Source organism: Bubalus kerabau, chromosome 1 (assembly GCF_029407905.1).
Source record: "Bubalus kerabau isolate K-KA32 ecotype Philippines breed swamp buffalo chromosome 1, PCC_UOA_SB_1v2, whole genome shotgun sequence".
In the NCBI taxonomy this organism is placed as follows: domain Eukaryota; kingdom Metazoa; phylum Chordata; class Mammalia; order Artiodactyla; family Bovidae; genus Bubalus; species Bubalus kerabau.
Genome location: NC_073624.1, coordinates 93,672,637 through 93,697,488, shown reverse-complemented (window position 1 = coordinate 93,697,488; position 24,852 = coordinate 93,672,637). Strand labels below are relative to the sequence as shown.

General features: G+C 42.0%; 1 protein-coding gene across 1 annotated transcript; it reads left to right on the top strand.

Annotated features, from left to right (window-relative positions):
* Window positions 1-783: 783 nt before the first annotated feature.
* LOC129653968 (natural resistance-associated macrophage protein 2-like) lies at window positions 784-24,039 on the top strand. Its single transcript, XM_055583582.1, has 3 exons — window positions 784-1,009; window positions 2,233-2,339; window positions 23,947-24,039. The coding sequence occupies exons 1-3, from the start codon at window positions 866-868 to the stop codon at window positions 23,951-23,953; spliced, it is 258 nt and encodes an 85-aa protein (XP_055439557.1). The 5' UTR covers window positions 784-865; the 3' UTR covers window positions 23,954-24,039.
* Window positions 24,040-24,852: the final 813 nt, after the last annotated feature.

The window sequence follows — 24,852 nt, the reverse complement described above, 5'->3', positions numbered from 1 at the left end:
TGATCTTTTGCATAAATCCTACAAATAATGGGTGGGGGGTGGACAGAGGAGTGTCCCATTAGCCTATTTCCTTCTAAAAGTTAAAATTTTAGGTTATCAGTGTGGCTAGTCTGGGAATGTTATATATTAAGCCCTAGACATCAGTGATTTTAGAAGAAAATGATTCTAAAAATTGGCAAGTGGCAATAGAAGCGTGAGGGCTTCCCTGGTGGCTCATCTGGTAAAGAATCTGCTGGCAGCATGGGAGACCTGGGTTCAAACTCGTGGCCCTGATCCCTGGGTTAGGAAGATCCCCTGGAGAAGGGAACGGCTACCAGTAATCTGGCCTAAAGAATTCCATGGACTGTATAGTCCATGGGGTTGCCAAGAGTCGTACATGACTAAGTGACTTTCACAGTGCAATCCAATAGAAGCATGAAAGTGGGGGAGGCCATTTGTGAGATTAGTGTTGAAAACTGATGTAGAGCTTAGTGACTGGGGAAGAGGGTTGAGAGGGAGCTTTATCACCATAAAGCTGATATCAACCCCTTGAATATCAGTGTTGGCCGCTACATGCTGATACTTCATTGGCTCTGACACTTCGATGAAAAGTACTTTTTGATCTGTTTTAAAATTTTATTTTATCATGTAGTTGGTTTTTAGTTTTATTTTATTTACCCAGGTAGTTTCCTTGAACAAAAGTGAAACAGCAGATGGGAAAAACTAAGACTCAGAAAGGTGCAAGGTGACCTAGCAAGTTCTGTGCAGAATGTGATACAGAACTCAGGTCATTGGATTCCTGAGCGGAGCTCTTTCCTGAGGGTACTGTTTCCCATTGACATTGCCAAACAACCAAACTTAAACCACTAGTTATCTCACGAGTGTAATGGTGGGGTCTGTTCTTCTCCAGCTGCTCTGGGTCCTTCTGTTGGCCACCACCGTGGGGCTCCTGCTGCAGCGCCTTGCAGCTCGACTGGGCGTGGCCACTGGGCTGCATCTGGCTGAGGTCTGTCACCGCCAGTACCCCAGGGTAAGCAGTGCTTGTCTCACGTCATAGGCAGCTGTGTGTCTGCGATCTGTGCTAGCCCCCTGTATACTGAAACAGTGGCGGATGTGGGGCTCGTGGCCCTGAGGGCTGGGAATCCCAAGGGAAATTCTGTAGCTCCTCTTGCTGCTAAACCATGTTTCCCTGATGCTGGGAAGGCATTGAAGGTAGGAGGAGAAGGGGACGACAGAGTATGACATGGTTGGATGGCATCACAGACTTGATGGACATGAATTTGAGCAAACTCCTGGAAATGGTGAAGGACAGGGAAACCTGGTGTGCTGCAGTCCATGGGGCTGCAAAGAGTCAGTCACCACTGAGGGACTGAACAACGACAGCAATGCCTGGAAGACAGGTTTAAACTGACTTGATCTTTAGATAAGTACTAATCTGCCTCCAGTTTGTCTTAAATGTTCAATCTTCTTTCTTGGCTGTGAGAGTATCCTTACCTGCTTTTTATCTTATAAGCCTCTTAAAAAAAAAACAAAAAACAACTTGGAAATTTATATTTTGTTTTATCTTCTCTTTCTTCATGCATCTTAGTGGCTGTTTTTTGTGACGTATATTTTAGGTAGTAGATACCGGGAGGTTGTTTCTTTTCCTGGCCTCAGTGAGCAAGCAACTGCTAAATTTCTTTCTGTTCGATTATTTGACCAGATTAGATCCCAGATTTTATTATAGGACACCCAATCCCATCACTTTGCCCCGAGGCCCTTTGCCTATCTGTGTTTTTCACTTGCTTGTGTATTATTACACTAAGGATGACTCCAGCCTCTTCACGTTTGTTTTGTCTCTTCAGCTGTGGTCAGGATAGATATTTTCTTCGGCAGTATTTTTATTGTCTCCTGAACAATATTTTGACCATCTTAGCATCCTCATTTCCCCCTAACTTTCAGGATTGTTTTCAGACCAAAAACTAAGTGGAAATAATGAATAGAAACTCCATTTGTCTGTCAAGTGAAACAGAAGAAGAAGAAATTGGCATCAGCTGCTGCCCTGACCCTGACTCACAGGCTCTGCCACAAAGAGCAGCCTGGCCCTCTCCAGCAGGGGGCCAAGTGCAGCTGAGTTCTGGTCCTTCATCTCTAGACCTCAGGTTTAACGAAGGACTGTTATTGGATCAGTGCCAAAATGTGAATTCCAAACTATGGGGGAAGTTCTTATAAATGATTAATTAGAACCATATCTTTCTGCTGTTTGATGTTTAGGTTCCACGAATCCTTCTGTGGCTGATGGTGGAGTTGGCTATCATTGGCGTAGATATGCAAGAAGTTATTGGCTCAGCTATTGCCATCAATCTCCTGTCTGTAGGAAGGTGAGGGTTTTTTTTTCTCTAGAAAGTAATCAAGGTTTTGTGAGATTTCAAAGCAAGTATAAAAACAAAAGTCCTTCCCCCCCCCAAAAAAAAAAAAAGTCCTTCCCAGGTGGCTCAGTGGTAAAGAATCTGCCTGCCAAGCAGGAGATGCAGGTTCAATCCCTGGGTCAAGACAATCCCCTGGAGATGGAAATGGCAACCCACTCCAGTACTCTTGCCTGGGAAATCCTATGGACAGAGGAGCCTGGTGGGCTATAGTCCATAGAGTCACCAAAGAGTTGAACAGGACTTAGCAACAAAACAACAACAACATAAAAACAAAACCCCAGGTCGTTTTCAATTTTCAAAATTCAACTCAAGTATTATTTTTTCTGTGTAACCACTCTGGAACCACCTTCTTCCTGGCTCTTTATCTCCCATGTTCTCGTGTTTGGTCATGCATATCTGTGTTATCCAGTGCGTGGCAATGTATATTATAATTAATTTGTAAGTCAGTTTATCCCACTTGTCAAGTGAACTCCTTGAGAGATAAGACCCGTACTTTACAGCTTTGTGTCCTGAATGTCTGTAATAGTAGATAAAGTTTGAATGAATGTATTACTTTACTTAGTGCTGTGATCCTAAAACACCCAAGGCCTGGCCTCCTTACCACTGTTCCCTTTTCCTCAGGTCCTTGCTCCTCCAAGGATCGTATATCTAGAGAGTTGTTGGGAAGAGAGTCTTTTTCCTAATGTTTCTTTTCTTTTCTTTAATCTCTGTTTTTAATCTCTGACCTAGGAATTCTCTATGGGATGGGGTTCATATCACCATTGCAGATACCCTTATATTTCTCTTTTTGGACTAATATTGTAAGGATAGTGGGAGCGGAGGGGTCACTCAAAGTTCCATTATGGGGCTTATGGGGAAATCTGCCTTCTGTGAACTCACTGCTACATTTTTCCCTTTAGGTTTACAGAAGCTAGAAGCATTTTTGGTTTTCTCATCACTATTACGATCCTCATGTTTGGCTATGAGTGAAGTATTGCAACAGGCTGATCATTAGGTGTTTGTCTTTTTTTCATTAGCTTTTTAAACAAAATTTTTGTCATTTTATTATAAAAGACAGTGTGTGTTAAAAAAACCCAAATTCAGCACTGAGCCAATTTTAAAGGAATAAGGATGTAGGAAAGACTAGTGTCCAGAAAGTTCTGCAGGGATTCCTAGGTCAAAAATGACTAGAATTTCTAGGACTTTCCAGACTAGACTCCCTGGCCCCAACTTGGCCATCTGAACAACAGAACAGCCTTGGCGAGGGTTAGGAGAGTTGCAGTCTGTAAAAACAGATGAATCCTGCATTGCTCTCTTTGTTTCCTTTATCATCAACAGAGTAGATGAGGCAGGGTCCCTGGTTCCCTTTTGCTAACAGTGCTGCTCGCTGGGGTGTTACAAGGATGCCCCATAGCCCAGTTGATCTTAGTTTTTTCTTTGGCCCCTTCCCTTTGCTCTCATACCCATCCTCACGTTTGCAAGCTTGCGGCTGGTGATGAGCGAATTTGCAGATGGATTATGAGCCTACTTCTTAAGACATGTGGTGCTAAGTCCAGCACAGCTGGGGATAAAGACCTGCAACAGGGATGAGTGCTTAATGAAAAGAGAGATGCATATAATTTGGCAAGCTGGGAGTGAGGGGGCCCTCCTGCTCTCCATGGCAGGAAGACAAAATGGCTCCTTTCAGCCCGCACTTTTATTGGCAGAAGTCACATGAGATCATTCAGTTCAGTCGTTCCGTCGTACCTGACTCTTTGTGACCCCATGAACTGCAGCACGCCAGGCCTCCCTGTCAATCACCAGCTCCCGGAGTTTAGTCAAACACATGTCCACTGTGTGCCATCCAACCATCTCACCCTCTGTCGTCCCCTCCTCCTCCTGCCTCCAATCTTACCCAGCATCAGGGTCTTTTCAAATGAGTCAGTTCTTTGCATCAGGTGGCCATAGTATTGGAGTTTCAGCTTCAGCATCAGTCCTTCCAATGAATATTCAGGACTGATTCAGGATGGACAGGTTGGATCTCCTTGCAGTCTGAGCGACTCCCAAGAGTCTTTTGCTACACCACAGTTCAAAAGCATCAATTCTTCAGCACTCAGCTTTCTTTATAGTCCAACTCTTACATCCATACATGACTACTGGAAAAACCATAGCTTTGACTAGACGGATCTTTGTTGGCCAAGCAATGTCTCTGCTTTTTAATATGCTGTCTAGGTTGGTCATAACTTTTCTTCCAAGGAGCAAGCGTCTTTTAATTTCATGGCTGCAGTCACCATCTGCAGTGATTTTGGAGCCACAAAAAATAAAGTGTCATTGTTTTCATTGTTTTTCTGTTTATTTGCCATGAAGTGATGGGACCAGATGCCATCATCTTAGTTTTCTGAAGGTTGAGTTTTAAGCCAACTTTTTCACTCTCCTCTTTCACTTTCATCAAGAGGCTCTTTAGTTCTTCACTTTCTGCAATAAGGGTGGTATCATCTGCATATATGAGGTTATTGATATTTCTCCCAGCAATCTTGATTTCAGCTTGTGCTTCCTCCAGCCCAGCGTTTCTCATGATGTACTCTGCATATAAGTTAAATAAGCAGAGTGACAATATACAGCCTTGATGTATACCTTTTCCTATTTGGAACCAGTCTGTTGTTCCATGTCCAGTTCTAACTGTTGCTTCCTGACCTGCATACAGGTTTCTTAAGAGCCAGGTCAGGTGGTCTCGTATTCCCATCTCTTTCAGAATTTTCCACAGTTTGTGGTGATCAACACAGTCAAAGGCTTTGGCATAGTCAAAGCAGAAGTAGATGTTTTTCTGGAACTCTCTTGCTTTTTCGATGATCCAGCAGATGTTGGCCATTTGATCTCTGGTTCCTCTGCCTTTTCTAAATCCAATTTGAACATCTGGCAGTTCACGGTTCACATATTGCTGAAGCCTGGCTTGGAGAATTTTGAGCATTACTTTACTAGCGTGTGAGATGAGTGCAATTGTGCGGTAGTTTGAGCATTCTTTGGTATTGCCTTCTTTGGGATTGGAATGAAAACTGAGCTTTTCCAGTCCTGTGACCACTGCTGAGTTTTCCAAATTTGCTGGCATATTGAGTGCAGCATTTTCACAGCATCATCTTTAAGGATTTGAAATAGCTCAACTGGAATTCCATCACCTTCACTAGCTTTGTTCGTAGTGATGCTTCCTAAGGCCCGCTTGACTTCACATTCCAGGATGTCTGGCTCTAGGTGAGTGATCACACCATCGTGATTATCTGGGTCGTGAAGATCTTTTTTGTATAGTTCTTCTGTGTGTTCTTGCCACCTCTTCTTAATATCATTAAGATCATTCTTAATATCATTGAGATCATTAGGGAATAGCAACACTGGGGAGTTTGATCTGCACACCATAAAGAGGGAGTAAAGTTAAGGTTCTGCTGTTCATCAGGAACATCTTGTTTTGTTTCCATGGGGACAGATGCAGGGGCAGGCAGTGAAGCAGAGCAGAGAGCAAATCCAGCTCCAAGTATGTCCGTTAGGTGTGCTTTTTAGGACAATCACGAAGGCGTGGTTTGCCGCACCCTCAAGCCATGGGGCAGGTTCTGGTCTCTGCTCTGCCAGTCTGCAACAGTGTGGGGCAATGGTGTCCGCAACAAACAGGCCAGTCAGAAAATAAGTCATAGGAGAACTAAGTGCTTTAAGAGGAGACTGCTAGAGCTGTCCCCTCACTCTCTAACTTAGAAAATAGAAACTGCTGGGGGCTTCCCTGGTGGCCAGTGGTTGAGACTCTGTCTTCCTGTGCAGGGGGTGCTGGTTGGATCCCAGTTCAGGGAACTAAGGTCCCAGTTGCCACAGGGTGTGACCAAAAATTAAAAATAAATAAACACAACATTATAAATCAACTATATGTCGGTTTTAAAAAATTAAAGAAAGAAATAAAGATGGTGAGTGTAACAAAGCAGGGCAAGTACATTTTCTGTTTCTGGGGAAACTTTTTCAGTTTTTAGTGCTTTAACTCTTAAACTTCAGCCACTGAAGGTAAAGCATCTTAAATCCATGTTAAATGATCTTGATGAGAGAGGGATAAGCCAATACTTTTTATAGACATCTCTAAAGGACATGAGGTATTTGAGAAGACTTGTTGCATCTCTAGGGACTCGTGATTTTTTCACTTGTAGGGCTTGTTGCATTTTTAGGGACTTAATACAGATTATTTGATTTTTTTTTCTTTTTCTTCTTGCTTTCTATCATTGTGTAATTTTTGCTCAGTTAATCTAATCTGGGACATAAGAAGCACTTTTCAGTTTATTTTGAAATGCTGCTTACTCCTGTCCTGTGACCCCAAATGACACAGTATCTTTTTCTGTTTGTGGACAGGTTAGACTAGTCCACCAATAATTGTGCTGATTCTTTGACAGAGGCTTGAGGATTGCCGGTGGTATTGTGGTCCTTATCATCTGTTTCATCAGCATGTACTTTGTCATGGTTTATGTGCAGGGTCTAGGGCATGTGGCATTGTACATGGTGGTTGCAGTGGTCAGCGTAGCTTATCTGAGCTTTGTCTTTTACTTGGTAAGTCCAGTTGGGAGGAGGCAGGGGTGGCGAGGTGCATCTAACACTCAGAAGAGAAAGGACCCAAAAGAGCATATAGCAAACTACCTTCAGGTTACTGACACGATTTGTATGAAATCGTTAAACCAGCTGTGACTAAAGAATATTTTTAGCCATAAATTTTCACTTGGTTCTAAGAGCTGTCATTTTTCTATTTCTGTCACTCTGTCTGGTTTCCATTCCTAATAATTTCTAACAAAAGAGTGTAGTATGTTTGAAGAACTCAAGAAGATCAGCTGTGTAGAAAGTAGAGAGTGGTACGATATGGGGTTGGAGAATGGAGCTGTATCTTGTGATTTCAAATCTTTGGAGGGCAGCGCATGTGGGTTCACAGCCTTGCCCAACTTTACTACTTAACAGCTGTCCAATGAAAACATAAGTAAATAGTGACAATCTCTTGTTGAATTATTCTAAAATTATTAAAGAATGATGGTTATAAAACAAGTTACATAGAAAAGGAATACAGAATTATGTATACCTAGATAATCAAAAAATTATCAAAAGTCTAGAGTAAATTATGTAAAAATATTAATAGTAGTTGCCTTCGATGGAGGGATTGTGGATATTCTTTTTTCTATTTTCCAGATCTCCTGTAACATTACTTGTATCAATGAAGAGCAGTGAAAGCAACAACATATCCACCTCCCTATTCTACACAGGTTTCTCTAAAAAACATAGGTTTGAGGATTAGGGACAGGAGAATTTATACCATATCTGCTACAGAGAATGGCAAGGCTGGAGGGTGGAAATCCCTTTCTCATCTTTATAACTTACCTAGTCCCCATGTCAGTGTCTGACACAGGGTAGATACTTATTGGGAAAACATTTTAGTGAATATTAAGAAATTAGGTCTTGGATAAATATATCTCCTCTTTTTTCTTGCCCAGTAAACCATGGGTACACTTAGATTAAGCTGATCCTGAGAAACGCTGGGCTGGAAGAAGCACAAGCTGGAATCAAGATTGCCAGGAGAAATATCAATAACCTCAGATATGCAGATGACACCACCCTTATGGCAGAAAGTGAAGAGGAACTAAAAAGCCTCTTGATAAAAGTGAAAGAGGAGAGTGAAAAAGTTGGCTTAAAGCTCAACATTCAGAAAACTAAGATCATGGCATCTGGTCCCATCACTTCATGGGAAATAGATGGGGAAACAGTGGAAACGGTGACAGACTTTATTTTTTTGGGTTCCAAAATCACCGCAGATGGTGACTGAAGCCATGAAATTAAAAGACTCTTACTCCTTGGAAGGAAAGTTATGACCAACCTAGATAGCATATTCAAAAGCAGAGACATTACTTTGCCAACAAAGGTTCATCTAGTCAAGGCTATGGTTTTTCCTGTGGTCATGCATGGATGTGAGAGTTGGACTGTGAAGAAGGCTGAGCACCGAAGAATTGATGCTTTTGAACTGTGGTGTTGCAGAAGACTCTTGAGAGTCCCTTGGACTGCAAGGAGATCCAACCAGTCCATTCTAAAGGAGATCAGTCCTGGGTGTTCTTTGGAAGGACTGATGCTAAAGCTGAAACTCAGTACTTTGGCCACCTCATGTGAAGAGCTGACTCATTGGAAAAGACTCTGATGCTGGGAGGGATTGGGGGCAGGAGGAGAAGGGGACGACAGAGGATGAGATGGCTGGATGGCATCACCAACTCAATGGACATGAGTCTCAGTGAACTCTGGGAGTTGGTGATGGACAGGGAGGCCTGGCGTGCTGCAATTCATGGGGTTGCAAAGAGTCGGACATGACTGAGTGACTGAATTGAACTGAACTGATAATATAGAGACAGTTGTTGTTGTTTGGTTGCTAGGTTGTGTCCAACTCTTTGGAACTTCCCTGTCCTTTGCTATCTCCTGGAATTTGTTCAAACTCATGTCCGTTGAGTTGATGATGCCATCCAACCATCTCATCCTCTGTTGCCCCCTTCTCCTCCTGCCCTCAATCTAGGAAACCCAAGTAACTGAGTATGGCCTTGACAGAAATTGTTTTAACAATTTTCTGTAGGACATCTTCTAGTGGCCTAGTGGTTAGGATTTCAGACTTTTGCTTCAAAGTCCCAGGTTCAGTCCATGGTCAGAGAACTGAGATCCTACAAACTAGGTGGCATGGCCATAAAAAAAAAAAAAAAGTTGCTGTAGCAGTTAAGGGTACCCTTTCTTTACACAAATTGGTTATGAAGCTGCTGAGTTGTTTTCAGTCAGCCTGAAGCCATAGAAATTGTTGAAGACCCATTTTTAAGGCCCAGGACTGATTCTAGAATGAATTACTACTCTTTAGTTCAGAAGACTATCACAGTTGTTCTTAGCCAGTCAGTCATTCCCTGTATTGTAAGGAATGGTGTAGGATGGAAAAAAAGTGGTATTCAAGGACCTCCCCCAGTCAGGTAAAAGAAACAAACACAAAGCAGTAGGAACAGAGGGAGCTGAGTATCAAAATTAATACAACAAAGAGGTTTGCATCTGAGCAGTGCAGTGTGGGCGATGAGGGGGGTAAGAGGACTCTCCAGAGAGGTTGGTGAACGATGACCGTATTTTCTCTTTCACGGTTGACAATGTTTCATTGCACTGGGCATCTCCTTCCTGGACTCTGGGAACATGGTAAACAGCTCCAAAATCCTGGAGACCAAAGAGGCCACCCATGGCTATTCTAAGTCAACACTGTCCACAGGTAGCCATCAGGGCCAGTGTGTTTCTACGGTTTACTGTGTGAACATGGCCAAACGTATGTGCTATTGCACAGGCTGCATTTAGGACTCAACTGTTTGTTGGGAAAGGCTTTGTTTCATATTTGTTTGAAAGATGGCATTATTTTTCTTCTTAAACTTTTCACCTGGGAACTGGATTAAGTAGGATCTTTGGCAACTTGACATCTGCTGCTCTCAAACAACACTGAACACTGAACGCTGTCCCAAGGTCATCTTGTTTTATCTTTAGTAGAGATAATCCTCATGCATGATTCTTAACAAGACTGACTGCATGTTAAAAGTATTTGGAAAATGCAATTAATGTTTCATAATACAACTTACAGAGTAGGTATGTAAATTTTTTTATCAAAAGATAATGGATTTAAAAGGCTGAGAAAGCCATTAAAAAGAATGAGATAATTCCATTTACAGACAAGGATGGACCTAGAGAGTGTCATACTGAATGAAGTAAGTTTCAGACAGAGAAGGAGAATATCGTATGACATCCCTTATACGCGGAATCTAAAAAGAAATAATACAAATGAACTTAGTTACGAAACAGAAAGAGACTCACAGACTTAGAAAACTGTCATTGCCAGGGGAAGGTCATGTACACACTACTATATTCAAAATAAATAAGTGACAAGGACCTACTGTATAGCATATGGAACTCTGCTCAGTGTTACGTGGCAGCCTGGATGGGACAGGGGTTTGGGGAAGAATGGATACATGTATATGTATGTCCCCTCACTGTTCAACTGAAAACAATTAACATTGTTAATTGGCTAAACCCTGATACAAAATTAGAAGTTAAAGTTTGAAAAATAAAATAAAAATATACAGTAGAAAATAAATAAAAGGCTGCAAAATACTTTACTTATGCATATTCTTTTTGAGTTATTTTAATTATTGTTGTTGTTCAGTTGCTCAGTCATGTCTGACTCTTGGCAACCTGGACCACAGCATGCCAGGCTTTCCTGTCCTTAACTATCTCCCTGAGTTTGCTCAAACTCATGTCCATTGAGTCGATGATGCCATCCAACAATCTCATCAAAATTCAACATTCAAAAAACATATCCTGTTTTTTGAATGACAGATCAGAGTCTTTTCCAAAGAGTCAGCTCTTTGAATCAGGTGGCCAAAGTATTGGAGCTTCAGCTTCAGCATAAGCCCTTCCAGTGAGTATTCAGGGTTGATTTCCTTTAGGATTGACTGGTTTGATCTCCTTGCAGTCCAAGGGACTCTCAAGTCTTCTCTAGCACCACAGTACGAAAGCATCAGTTCTTTGGTGCTCAGCCTTCTTTATGGTCCAACTCTCACATCCAGACAGGACTACTGGAAAATGCATACTTTGCCTATACGGACCTATGTAGGCAAAGTGATGTGTCTGCTTTTTAATATGCTGTGTAGGCTTGTCATAGCATTTTTTCTAAGGAGCAAGTGTCTTCTAATTTCATCACTGCAGTCACCATCCACAGTGATTTTGGAGCCCAAGAAATAAAGTCTGTTGTTCTTTCCATGTTTTCCCTATCTATTTGCCATGAAGTGATGGAACTGGACCCCATAATCTTAGTTTTTTGAATGTTGAGTTTTAAGTCAGCTTTTTCACTCTGCTCTTTCACCTTAATCCAGAGGCTCTTTAGCTCCTCCTCACTTTCTGCCATAAGGGTGGTGTCATCTGTGTGTCTGAGGTTATTGATATTTCTCCCAGCGATCTCAATTCCAGCTTGTGATTCATTCAGCCTGGCATTTTGCATGATGTATTCTACACAGAAGTTAAATAAGCAAGGTGACAATATATAGCCTTGAGGTACTCCTTTCCCAATTTTGATCCAGTCTGTTGTTCCATGTCTAGTTCTAACTGTTGCATCTTTCATACAGGTTTCTCAGGAGGCAGGTAAGGTGGCCTGGTTTTACCGTCTCTTCAAGAATTTTCCAGTTTGTTGTGGTCTACACAGTCAAAGGCTTTAGCATAGTTAATGAAGAGAAATAGATATTTTCTGGAATTCCTTTGCTTTTTCTATGATCCAGCTGATGTTGGCAGTTCAGTCACTCAGTGTCACAGGCTAGCAAGGTGATGCTCAAAATCCTACAAGCTAGGCTGCAATGGTACATGAACAGGGAACTTACAGATGTACAAGCTGGATTTAAAAAATGCAGAGGAACCAAATTGCCAACATCCATTGAATCATAGAAAAAGCAAGGGAATTATAGAAAGACATCTATTTCTCTTCATTGACTACACTAAAGCTTTTGACTGTGTGGACCACTACAAACTATGGAAAATTCTTAAAGAGATGAAAATACCAGACCACCTTATCTGCCTCCTGAGAAGCCTGTATGCAGATCAAGAAGCAACAGTTAGAACTAGACATGGAACAACAGACTGGTTCAAAATTGGGAAAGGAGTACCCTCAAGGCTATATATCATCACCGTGCTTATTTAACTTCCATGTAGAGTACATCATGTGAAGTGCCATGATGAATCATAAGCTGAATGAATCAAAGCTGGAATTGAGATTGCTGGGAGAAATATCAACAACCTCAGATATGCAGATGACACCACCCTTATGGCAGAAAGTGAGGAGCAGCTAAAGAGCCTCTGGATTAAGGTGAAAGAGCAGAGTGAAAAAGCTGACTTAAAACAATCCTGGGAGATAATGAAGGACAGGGAAGCCCTGGATCCTGCAGTCCTTGGGGTTGCAAAGAGTCAGACAGGAGTGAGCAACTGAACAACAGCAATTTATTTCACCGAATGCTGTGATCCTAAACTGCCCAAGACCTGGCATCCTTGCCACTCCCTTGCCAGCTCCTTCCCTTTTCCCCAAGTTCCTTCTCCTCCAAGTGTCATATATCTGAAGAGCTGTTGGGAAGAGTGTATTTCTCAATGTTTCTTTTCTTTATTGTCCATTTCTAATCTCAACCCCTGGGTTGGGAAGATCCCCTGGAGGAGGGCATTGCAACCCCCTTCAGTATTCTTGCCTGCAGAATCCCCGTGGATGGAGGAGCCTGGTGGGCTACAGGGCATGGGGTCGCAAAGAGCTGGGCACGACTGAGAAACTAAGTACAGCACAGCACACCTCTTAACCTCCATTGAGAAATTTAAAAGGAAAATAAGTTAAAAGAATCATGAACCCGACAGAGGTAGATTATCTCATAATTTTATATTTAATATGGGTCAAACCACCCAAGTTGAGATTTTATTGTTTTATAATTAAAATAATTCTAAGAGTATGAATAAGGAAAGTATTTTGCAGCCTTTTATTTATTTTTTACTGTATACCTTTATTTTTTCAAACTCTAAACTTTTTATTTTGTATCAGGGTATAACTGATTGACAATGTTGTGATAGCTTCAGGGGAACAGTGAAGGGACTCAGCCATACATATACATGTTCCTGTTCCCCCCCAAAACCCCCTCCCATCCAGGCTGCTACATAATATTGAGTAGAGTTCCTTGTGTTATACAATAGGTCCTTGCTTGTTATGTGTTTTGAATATAGCAGTGTTTACATGACCTTCCCAAACTCCGGAATTATCCCTTCCCCCAGCAACCACAAGTTTGTTTTCTAAGTCTATGAGTCTCTTTCTGTTTTGGTGTTAAGTTCATTTGTATCATTTGTTTTAAGATTCCACATACAAGGGATGTCATACGGTATTTCTCCTTCAAGAAGGAGTTTGTCAAGTTTTCAAAGGTCCTGTTTAATCCAGCTCCCAGATTAGGAGTTCAGGAAGAAAAGTAATGGCATCATTCAAACAAATATGAAACAAAGTCACTCCCAACAAACAATTCAGTTCAGTTCAGTTCAGTCGCTCAGTCGTGTCCTACTCTTTGCGACCCCATGAATTGCAGCATGCCAGGCCGCCCTGTCTATCACCATCTCCCAGAGTTCACTCAAACTCATGTCCATTGAGTTGGTGATGCCATCCAGCCATCTCATCCTCTGTCGTCCCCTTCTCCTCCTGCACCCAATCCCTCCCAGCATCAGAGTCTTTTCCAATGAGTCAACTCTTTGCATGAGGTGGCCAAAGTACTGGAGTTTCAGCTTTAGCATCAGTCCTTCTAAAGAACACCCAGGTCTGATATCCTTTAGGATGGACTGGTTGTATCTCCTTGCAGTCCAAGGGACTCTCAAGAGTCTTCTCCAACACCACAATTCAAAAGCATCAATTCTTCAGCGCTCAGCTTTCTTCACAGTCCAACTCTCACATCCATACATGACCACAGCAAAAACCATAGCCTTGACTAGACGGCTGAGTCCTAAATGCAGTCTGTGCAACAGCACATACGTCTGGCTATGTTTAGAGGGCAAACCACATAAACACACTGGCTCTGATGGTAACCGCAGACAGTGTTTACATGGGATAGCCACTGGTGGCTTCTTCGGTCAGCAGTACTTTAGAGATGCTTACCGTGTGTGTCCAGAGTCCAGGAAGGACATGCCCAGTGCAATGAAGCATTGCCAACCCTGAAAGGGAAAATACGGTTACTGTTCACCAACTTCTCTGGAGAACACTCTTAGCCCCCTCACTGTCCACACTGCACTGCTCGGATCCAAACCTCTCTGTCGTATTAATTTTGACACCAGCTTCTTCTGTTCCTACTGCTTTGTGTTTGCTTCTTTCCTCTGACTGGGAAAGGTCCCTGATGACCATTTTTTTTCCGTCCTACACCATTTCTCACAATACGGGGAATGACTGACTGACAACTACCAGTCTGCTGAACTAAACAGTAGTTATTCAGTGTAAAATCAGTCCTGGGCCTTAAAAATGGGTCTTCAGCAATGTCTGTAACCTCAGGCTGACTGAGAACAACTCAGTACCTTCATAACCAATCTACATCAAGGAAGGATCCCCTTAACTTCTACAGCAATCTTAAAAAAATTTTTTTTTTAATTTTTTGGCTTTGTCGACTAGCTTGCAGGATCTCAGTTCCATGACCAGGGTTTGAACCTGGGACTTTGAAGTGAAAGCCCAAAATCCTATCCACTATGCCAGTAGGGAACTCCCTACAGTGAATTTTTAAAACAATTTCTGTCAAGACCATACTCAGTTACTTGGGTTTCCTTGGAGAAGTCCCTATATTACAGGCTCATCATAATCTTAGTGTGCCCATGGTTCACTGAGGGGGAAAAAAGAAGAGATATATCTATTCAAGTCATAATTTTTCAATATTTACTATAATGTTTTCCCAATCAAGTACCTACCTGTGGGTGATACTGGCCTGGGAACTAGGTAAGTGTTGGAAAGGTAAGCAGGGGGTTTCCACCCTCACTTTACTATCTACTTGTCACTTTTTGTAGCAGATACAGTATAAATTCAGCTGTCCCTAATCCTCAACCCTGTGTTTTTTAGAGAAACCTGTGTAGAATAGGGAGGTGGATGTGTTGTTGATATTGCTGCTTTTCATTGATGTAAGGAATGCAATAGAAGATCTGGAAAATAGAGAAAGAATATATCCATAATCCCACCGTCCTAAGACAATTGCTATTATCATTTTTACATAATTTACTCTAGACTTAATATTTTTGATTATCTACATATACATAATTCTTCATTCCTTTTCTATGGAGCTGTGTTTTATAACCATCATTTTAAAACAATTTTAGAATAATTCAATGTGAGAATATCACTATTTACCTTGTTGTCATTGGACAGCTATTAAGTAGTAGAGCTGGGCAGGGCTGTGAACCCACATGTGTTGCCCTTCAAAAGTTTGAATCACACGACACAGCTCCCTTCTCCAACCCCATCTTTTACTACTCTCTACTTTCTACACAGCTGATCTTTTTTGAGTTCTTCAAACATACTACACATACTACACTCTCTTGTTAGGAATTATTAGGAATGGAAACCAGAGTGACAGAAATAGAAAAATCATGGCTCTTAGGAATCAAGGGAAGATTTATGGATAAAAATATTCTTTAGTCACAGCTGATATAACAATTTCATGTGAATTGTGTCAATAACCTGAAGATAGATCGCTATGTGCTCTTTTGGGTCCTTTCTTTTCTGAGTGTTAGAAGCACCTCAACCACCCCTGCCTCCTCCCAGCTGGACTTACCAAGTAAAACACAAAGCTCAGATAAGCTACGCTGACCACTGCAGCCACCACGTACAATGCCACGTGCCCTAGACCCTGGACAGAAACCACGACAAAGTACATGTTGATGGAACAGATGATAAGAACCACGACACCACCTGTGATCCTCCAGCCTCTTTCCGAAGAATCAGCACAGTTATTGGTGGAATAGGCCAACCTGTCCACAGATGGAAAAAGACACTGTGTCTTTTGGGGTCACAGGACAGGAGTAAGCAGCATTTCAAAGTAAACTGAAAAGTGCTTCTTGTGTCCCAGATTAGATTAAATGAGCCAAAATTACACAATGATAGGGAAAAAGAGGGGAAAAAACCACTATCAAATAATCCATACCATATAAGTCCCTAAAAAGGCAACAAGCCCTAAAACTGCACAAAGTCATGAGTTTCTAGAGATGCAACAAATCATTTCAAATAGCCCATGTCCTTCAGAGTTGTATTTAAAAGATATTAGCTTATGCCTCTCTCATTAAGATCATTTAATATGGATTTAAGATGCTTTAACCTTCAGTGGCTGAAGTTGAAGAGTTAAAGCACTCAAAGCTGAAAAGCTTCCCCCAGAAATAAAAAATGTGCTTTTGTCTTCCTTTGTTACATTCACAGTCTCTATTTTCTTTTGATTCTTAAAATTGATGTGTAGTTGATTTACAGTGTTGTGTTTATTTATTTTTAATTTGACCTTTGGTATGTGGGATCTTGATTCCCTGACCTGAGGTAGAACCGGCAACCCCTGCACAGGAAGGCAGAGTCTCTACCACTGGGCCCCCAGGAAAGTCCCCAGCAGTCTCTATTTTCTAAGCCAGAGATTGAGGGGGCAGCTCTAGCAATCACCTCTTAAAGCACATAGTTCCCCTATGACTTATTTTCTGACTGGCCTGTTTGATGCGAACACCATTGCCCCACACATCTTTGGGAACTAAAAGAAGTGCACTCACAATCCATTGGCAACTTTGCTCATCACCGACTGCAAGCTCGTAAACTTGAGGCTGGGTATGAGAGCAAAGGGAAGCTGCAAAAGAAAAAAATAAGATCAGATATAAAAAATAAGACCAGATCTCCTGTAATACCCCAGAGAGCAGCACTGTTACCAAAAGGGAACCGTAGACCTTGTATCATCTACTCTGTGAGAAATTATTCCTGTCATCACAACATTCTGGAGGGTTATGTGGAAATCTGTAGCATGAACCTAGCATCAGTTATGCTCATGGTATCCTTACAAAATGTATATCTGTCCTGTCTTAATTTCCATAAAACCCAACAGTGTCCTATACAATATTTAATGTTTGCTTGGATTAATGAACAATAATTTTATGTTCTATGTGTGCTGCTGCTGCTAAATCGCTTCAGTCGTGTCCAACTCTGTGCGACCCCACAGACGGCAGCCCACCAGGCTCCACTGTCCCTGGGATTCTCCAGGCAAGAACAATGGAGTGGGCTGCCATTTCCTTCTCCAATGCATGAAAGTGAAAAAATAAAGTGAAGTCACTCAGTCGTATCCGACTCCTAGCGACCCCATGGACTGCAGCCTACCAGGCTCCTCCATCCATGGGATTTTCCAGGCAAGAGTACTGGAGTGGGGTGCCATTGCCTTCTCCGTTCTATGTGTAACTATAGCTGAAATTTCCATTCAACAGGCTTAGAAAAGAACAAGCCTTTCAGATGCCAGGGATTTCAATGAATTCACTGTAGACTAACACTGCAAATCTTTATTCCTCTGACTTTTCCCCACACCCAGCACTAGGCCTGGTACCTAAGGCAATATAGAGTTCCGCTTGACTCAACGGGATGTGAGTTTCCCCAGCTCCCTCTTTACTTGTAAGCTCTGAAGAAGTCATTCATCCCTGTTAGCTGCTCCATGTCTTGGAAGATGGCAATAAGCAGAGCGGAAACAATGGCAATAGAGCGGGTCAGCAAAGTGTGACCATTTTAGGTTGAGGAATCCCTGGAAGAAAACACAGAAACAGAATGAATATCTGGAAGAGGAAACAGAAAAAGTCTGCAGAGGTTCAGGAAGGCACGGGATTAAGAAGGGACAAAAGGGCAACGTCCCCTTCCTCTAGTCTATCCCAATCACAGCAGCACGTACCTCCATGACAAACTGGCCGGAATAGGTTCCTGTCATGGTGGAGCTCTGCCCCGCAGCCAGGATCCCCACTGCCCAGATGTAGAGAGCGGCAGGCCTGAAGTAACACCCCAGCACAACACCCTGGAGAGGCAAGGGAGAGAGATCACCTGAGACAACACCCCAAACATATCCTTGGTGTCACCTCTCCCCATTCCTGGCTACGCACCCACCTCTACCGAGCGCTGTGCTGGCATTGTCCCAGAAGCGAGACTCGGGTCCTGACCTCATTCTAGAGGCTTTCAACCTAAAGTCTGCTGGATGGGCCCCCATTCCTCCTCAGCCTAGTCCCTTCTCTTCTCTAGGCTCCTAAAGCCTTTATCCTCAACTCATATGTTCAGTCAGTCAGTCAGTTCATTCGCTCAGTCATGTCTGACTCTTTGCGACCCCATGAATTGCAGCAGGCCAGGCCTCCCTGTCCATCACCAACTCCTGGAGTTCACTCAAACTCACGACCGTCAAGTCGGTGATGCCATCCAGCCATCTCATCCTCTGTTGTCCCCTTCTCCTCCTGCCCCCAATCCCTCCCAGCATCAGAGTCTTTTCCAATGAGTGAATTCTTGACATGAGGTGGCCAAAGTACTGGAGTTTCAGCTTTAGCATCAGTCCTTCCAATGAACACCCAGGACTGATGTCCTTCAGAATGGACTGGTAGGATCTCCTTGCAGTCTAAAGGACTCTCAAGAATCTTCTCCAACACCACAGTTCAAAAGCATCAATTCTTCGGCGCTCAGCTTTCTTCACAGTCCAACTCTCACATCCATACATGACTACTGGAAAAACCATAGCCTTGACTAGATGGACCTTTGTGGGCAAAGTAATGTCTCTGCTTTTTAGTATGCTGTCTAGGTTGGTCATAACTTTCCTTCCAAGGAGTAAGCGTCTTTTAATTTCATGGCTGCAGTCACCATCTGCAGTGATTTTGGAGCCCAGAAAAATAAAGTCTGACACTGTTTCCACTGTTTCCCCATCTATTTCCCATGAAGTGATGGGACCGGATGCCATGATCTTAGTTTTCTGAATGTTGAGCTTTAAGCCAACTTTTTTACTCTCCTCTTTCACTTTCATCAGGAGGCTCTTTAGTTCCTCTTCACTTTCTGCCATAAGGGTGGTGTCATCTGCATATCTGAGGTGTTTGATATTTCTCCCGGCAATCTGGATTCCAGCTTGTGCTTCTTCCAGTCCAGTGTTTCTCATGATGTACTCTGCATATAAGTTAAATAAGCAGGGTGACAATATACAGCCTTGACGTACTCCTTTTCCTATTTGGAACCAGTCTGTTGTTCCATGTCCAGTTCTAACTGTTGCTTCCTGACCTGATATAGGTTTCTCAAGAGGCAGGTCAGGTGGTCTGGTATTCCCATCTCTTTCAGCATTTTCCACAGTTTATTGTGATCCACACAGTCAAAGGCTTTGGCATAGTCAATAAAGCAGAAGCAGATGTTTTTCTGGAACTCTCTTGCTTTTTCTATGATCCAGCGGATGTTGGCAATTTGATCTCTGGTTCCTCTGCCTTTTCTAAAACCAGCTTGAACATCAGGAAGTTCATGGTTCACGTATTGCTGAAGCCTGGCTTGGAGAATTTTCAGCATTACTTACTAGTGTGTGAGATGAGTGCAATTGAGTGGTAGTTTGAGCATTCTTTGGCATTGCCTTTCTTTGGGATTGGAATGAAAACTGACCTTTTCCAGTCCTGTGGCCACTGCTGAGTTTTCCAAATTTGCTGGCATATTGAGTGCAGCACTTTCACAGCATCATATTCAAGGATTTGAAATAGCTCAACTGGAATTCCATCACCTCCACTAGCTTTGTTCGTAGTGATGCTTTCTAAGGCCCACTTGACTTCACATTTCAGGATGCCTGGCTCTAGGTGAGTGATCACACCATCGTCATTATCTGGGTTGTGACAATCTTTTTTGTACAATTCTTCTCTGTATTTTTGCCACCTGTTCTTAATATCTTCTGCTTCTGTTAGGTCCATACCATTTCTGTCCTTTATTGAGCCCATCTTTGCATGAAATGTTCCCTTGGTATCTCTAATTTTCTTGAAGAGATCCCTAGTCTTTCCCATTCTGTTGTTTTCCTCTATTTCTTAGCATTAATTGCTGAGGAAGGCTTTCTTATCTCTCCTTGTTATTCTTTGAAACTCTGCATTCAGATGCTTATATCTTTCCTTTTCTCCTTTGCTTTTCACTTCTCTTCTTTCACAGCTATTTGTAAGGCCTGTCTCCTGAACAATGTCATGAACCACAGTCTATAGTTCATCAGGCACTCTGTCTATCAGATCTAGTCCCTTAAATCTATTTCTCACTTCCACTGTATAATCATAACGGATTTGATTTAGGTCATATCTGAATGGTCCAGTGGTTTCCCCCACTTTCTTCAATTTAAGTCTGAATTTGGCAATAAGGAGTTCATGATCTGAGCCACAGTCAGCTCCTGGTCTTGTTTTTGCTGACTGTATAGAGCTTCTCCATCTTTGGCTGCAAAGAATATAATCAATCTGATTTTGGTGTTGACCATCTGGTGATGTCCATGTGTAGAGTCTTCTCTTGTGTTGTTGGAAGAGGGTGTTTGCTATGACCAGTGCAGTCTCTTGGCAAAACTCTATTAGCCTTTGCCCTGCTTCATTCAGTACTCCAAGGCCAAATTTACCTGTTACTCCAGGTGTTTCTTGACTTCCTACTTTTGCATTCCAGTCCCCTACAATGAAAAGGACATCTTTTTTGGATGTTAGTTCTAAAAGGTCTTGTAGGTCTTCATAGAACCATTCAACTTCAGCTTCTTCAGCGTTACTGGTTGGGCCACCCAAGATGGACGGATCATGGTGGAGAGGCCTGACAGAATGTGGTCCATTGTAGAAGGGAACGGCAAACCACTTCAGTATTCTTGCCTTGAGAACCCCATGAACAGTATGAAAAGGCAAAATGATAGGATACTGAAAGGGGAACTCCCCAGGTTGGTAGGTGCCCAATATGCTACTGGAGATCAGTAGAGAAATAACTCCAGAAAGAATGAAGGGATGGAGCCAAAGCAAAAACAATACCCAGTTGTGGATGCGACTGGTGATAGAAGCAAGGTCTGATGCTGTAAAGAGCAATATTGCATAGGAACCTGGAATGTTAAGTCCATGAATCAAGGCAAATTGGAAGTGGTCAAACAGGAGATGGCAAGAGTGAACGTCGACATTCTAGGAATCAGTGAACTAAAATGGACTGGAATGGGTGAATTTAACTCAGATGACCATTATATCTACTACTGTGGGCAGGAATCCCTTAGAAGAAATGGAGTAGCCATCATGGTCAACAGAAGAGTCTGAAATGCAGTACTTGGATGCAGTCTCAAATACGACCGAATGATATCTGTCGTTTCCAAGGCAAACCATTCAATGACCAACTAATATGTCTCTGCATATTAAAAAGCAGAGACATTACTTTGCCAACAAAGGTCCCTCTAGTCAAAGTTATGGTTTTTTCAGTAGTTATGTATAGATGTGAGAGTTGGACCATAAAGAGAGCTGAGCACCAAAGAATTGATGCTTTTGAACTGGGGTGTTAGAGAAGACTCTTGAGAGTCCCTTGGACTGCAAGGAGATCCAACCAGTCAATCCTAAAGGAAACCTGTCCTGAATACTCATTGGAAGGACTGATGCTGAAGCTGAACCTCCAATACCTTGGCCACTTGATGCGAAGAACTGACTCATTGGCAAAGACCCTGATGCTGGGGAAGATTGAAGGCAGGAGGAGAAGGGAATGATAGAGAATGAGCTGGCTGAATGGCATCACCGACTTGATGGACATGAGTTTGAGTAAGCTCTGGGAGCTGGTGATGGACAGAAAATCCTGGGTATGCTGCTGACCATGGGTTTGCAAACAGTCAGAGATGACTGAGCAATTACACTGAACTTGTGCTTGTGCTTCCATAGCAAACTGTGTTATCTTACTCTAGTACTTTTGACTTTATATTGTCTTCTCCTGCCCTCAGTCTTCCCCTAAAGAGACTAAATTATTTGAGGGTAGGGAGCTACTTTTATCTTTATATCTCTAGACCAGCACAGTGCCTTCAACATAACACATACTCAACAAGTGTTTGCTGAATGATGAAAAGCAGAACCATTACTTCGTAGTACAGTTCCTTTTATTTTGCTCAATTAGGTGTCACTGCTCATACTAAGAAGATAATTACCATGCTATTGTTATTCAGTCACTACATCATGTCTGACTCTGCTACCCCATGGACTTCAGCACACTAGACTTCCCTGGCTTTCACTGTCTCCCGGAGTTTGCTCAAACTTGTGTCCATTGAGTCCGTGATGCCATCCAATCAGCTCATCTTTTCTTACCCCCTTTCCTCCTGCCCTCAATCTTTTCAGCATCAGGCTCTTTTCCAATGAGATGGCTCTTCGCATCAGGTGGCCCTAGTATTGGAGCTTCAGCTTCAGCATCAGTCCTTCCAATGAATATCCAGCGTTTCCTTTAGGATTGACTGGTTTGATCTCCTTGCTCTTCAAGGGACTCTTAAGAGTCTTCTCGAACACCACAACAGAAAAGCATCAATTATTTGGTACTCAATCTTCTTTATGGTGCAACTCTCACATCTGTACATGACTACTGGAAACACCAAAGATTTGATTGTATGAAACTTAGTCAGCAAAGTGATGTCTCTGCTTTTTAATATGTTGTCAAGGTTTTTCACAGCTTCTTTTCCATGGAGTAAGCCTCTTTTAATTTCATGGCTGCAGTCACTGTCTGCAGTGATTTTGGAGTCCAAGAAAATAATTTCTGTCACTGTTTCCACTTTTCCCCCATCTATTTACTATGACATGATGGGACCAGTTGCCATGATCTTAGTTTTCTGAATGCTGAGTTTTAAGCCAGCTTTTTCATTCTCCTCTTTTACCTTCATCAAGAGGTTCTTTAGTTCCTCTTCACTTTCTGCCATTAGAGTGGTATCATCTACATATCTGAGGTTGTTGATATTTCTCCTGGCAATCTTGATTCCAGCTTTTGAATCTTCCAGCCTAGCATTTCAAATTATGTACTCTGCATACAAATTAAATAAGCAGGGTGACAATATACAACCTTGATGTACTGCTTTTCCAATTTTAAACCAGTCCATTGGTTGATGTCCATTCCTAACTGTTGCTTCTTGACCTGAATGCAGGTTTCTCAGTAGACAGGTAAGCTGGTCTGGTATTCCCATCTCTTTAAGAATTTTGCACAGCTCATTGTGATCCACACAGTCAAAGGCTTTAGTAAAGTCAATGAAACAGAAGTAGATGTTTTTCTGGAATTCCCTTGCTCTTTCTATGATTCAGTGGGTGTTGGCAATTTGATCTCTGGTTTCTCGGCCTTTTTTAGACTCAGCTTGTACATCTAGAAGTTCTCATTGCACTGACACACTACATATGCAAACCCCACTCCCATCATCCCATAATCCTAGACCTACTCAGGCTGATTCTACTCTGCACATCATGAAGGGGAGCTGAGAACATTGTGACTTCTTTTCATTAATGTAGACTACAACCCTTAAGTAATTTAGGTTCCAAAGTAGACTCCTTGTCTACCTGGACTATCTGATTTAGCTGTTGATATAACCTGAATTAACCAGATAACTTTACACTTATTCTTTGGATTTGACTGTGTGAATATCACTTACTTCATATACTAATAAAAAATTGCTGATTGCTCAAGCTAGATTGCTCAGTTTTATAGGGTACAAACTATTCATTGGTCCTTTTATTATAGAGGATAATAGAAACTATAACCTAGTTCTCTACTGGGTTATTCCTTTTAAAAATTGAAGCATATTTCACATACAATATTATGGTGTACAACATAATGATTCTGTATTTGCATGTATTGAGAAATGATCACCACAATAAGCCAAGTTAACATCTATCACAGTTACAGATTTTTTTTCTTTTGATGAGAACTTTGAGTATCTGTACTTTTAGCAACTTTCAAATATGCAATACAGTATTATTAACTATAGTCACCATGCTGTACATTATATCCCCAAGATTTATTTATTTTGTAACTGTAATTTTGTGCCTTTTCCCACTGAGGTTTTCTTTTTTTTTTTTTTAGTGCTTAAAATACCAAGACATTAACTTATAACTGGACAGTAACCTCAACCAAGTGAAGATCACTGTCTTTCTTACCACTCCTCTTCCATTAATCATCTTGATTCAATATTCATGAATGAATATGAATGAATTAATAAATAAAAATACAGTCTAATTGTTGGGGTCCTTTAACGGACCAGGACATGGCGGTCCGGAGGCGACAATAAGAAAGTGAAAGAGAGAGAGAGGTTGATACTCCCTGGTTTACGCAGAAAAACCAATAAAGCCCTTGACACAGGACTTGCGTCTCTCACAAAGGCACTGGGCGCCCTCTCGAGGAGGGGTGAAGGCATAGGGCGCCTTCTCGAGAGAGTCTTAGAAGCCCAAGCAAGAGAGTGAGCAAGACAGGTCTTTGAGCTCCAAAGAATCAGCCAAGGAGAGAAAGAGACAGAGAAAGAAAGAAAGACATGGGACCCAAGCTCTGATGGAGCAAAGGTGTTTTAATGATTTCTCTGTGAGTATATAAAGGCTGTGGTACAAAAAGTTTCTTTTGACAATGATAAAGATCAGAAAACCAAATGTACAGCAACTGTCCCCAAGGGAACAAGGGATTAACAATGGTCACAAGGTCAGGAGACAATCCATATCTCAAGAAAGGGGATCGAGACTAAGCAGTTTCGTCCTAAAGAGAAAGTTTACTAAAAGAGATTCAAGCCTGTCTCACACAATGAGCTCAGTTCCTGGGAACAGCATGCTGTTCCGCTTAAAAAACCAAAACAAAACAAAAGACTTGTGAAAAACAACACGTAAAAATCCTCCTGTTAAACATTCCCTGACATCTAATCTGAATGAATGAATAATAAAAATACTCTCAAAGACAGTTGAATCAAGATACAAATTAAGCAGGTTACCTAGAGTCACAACTCCT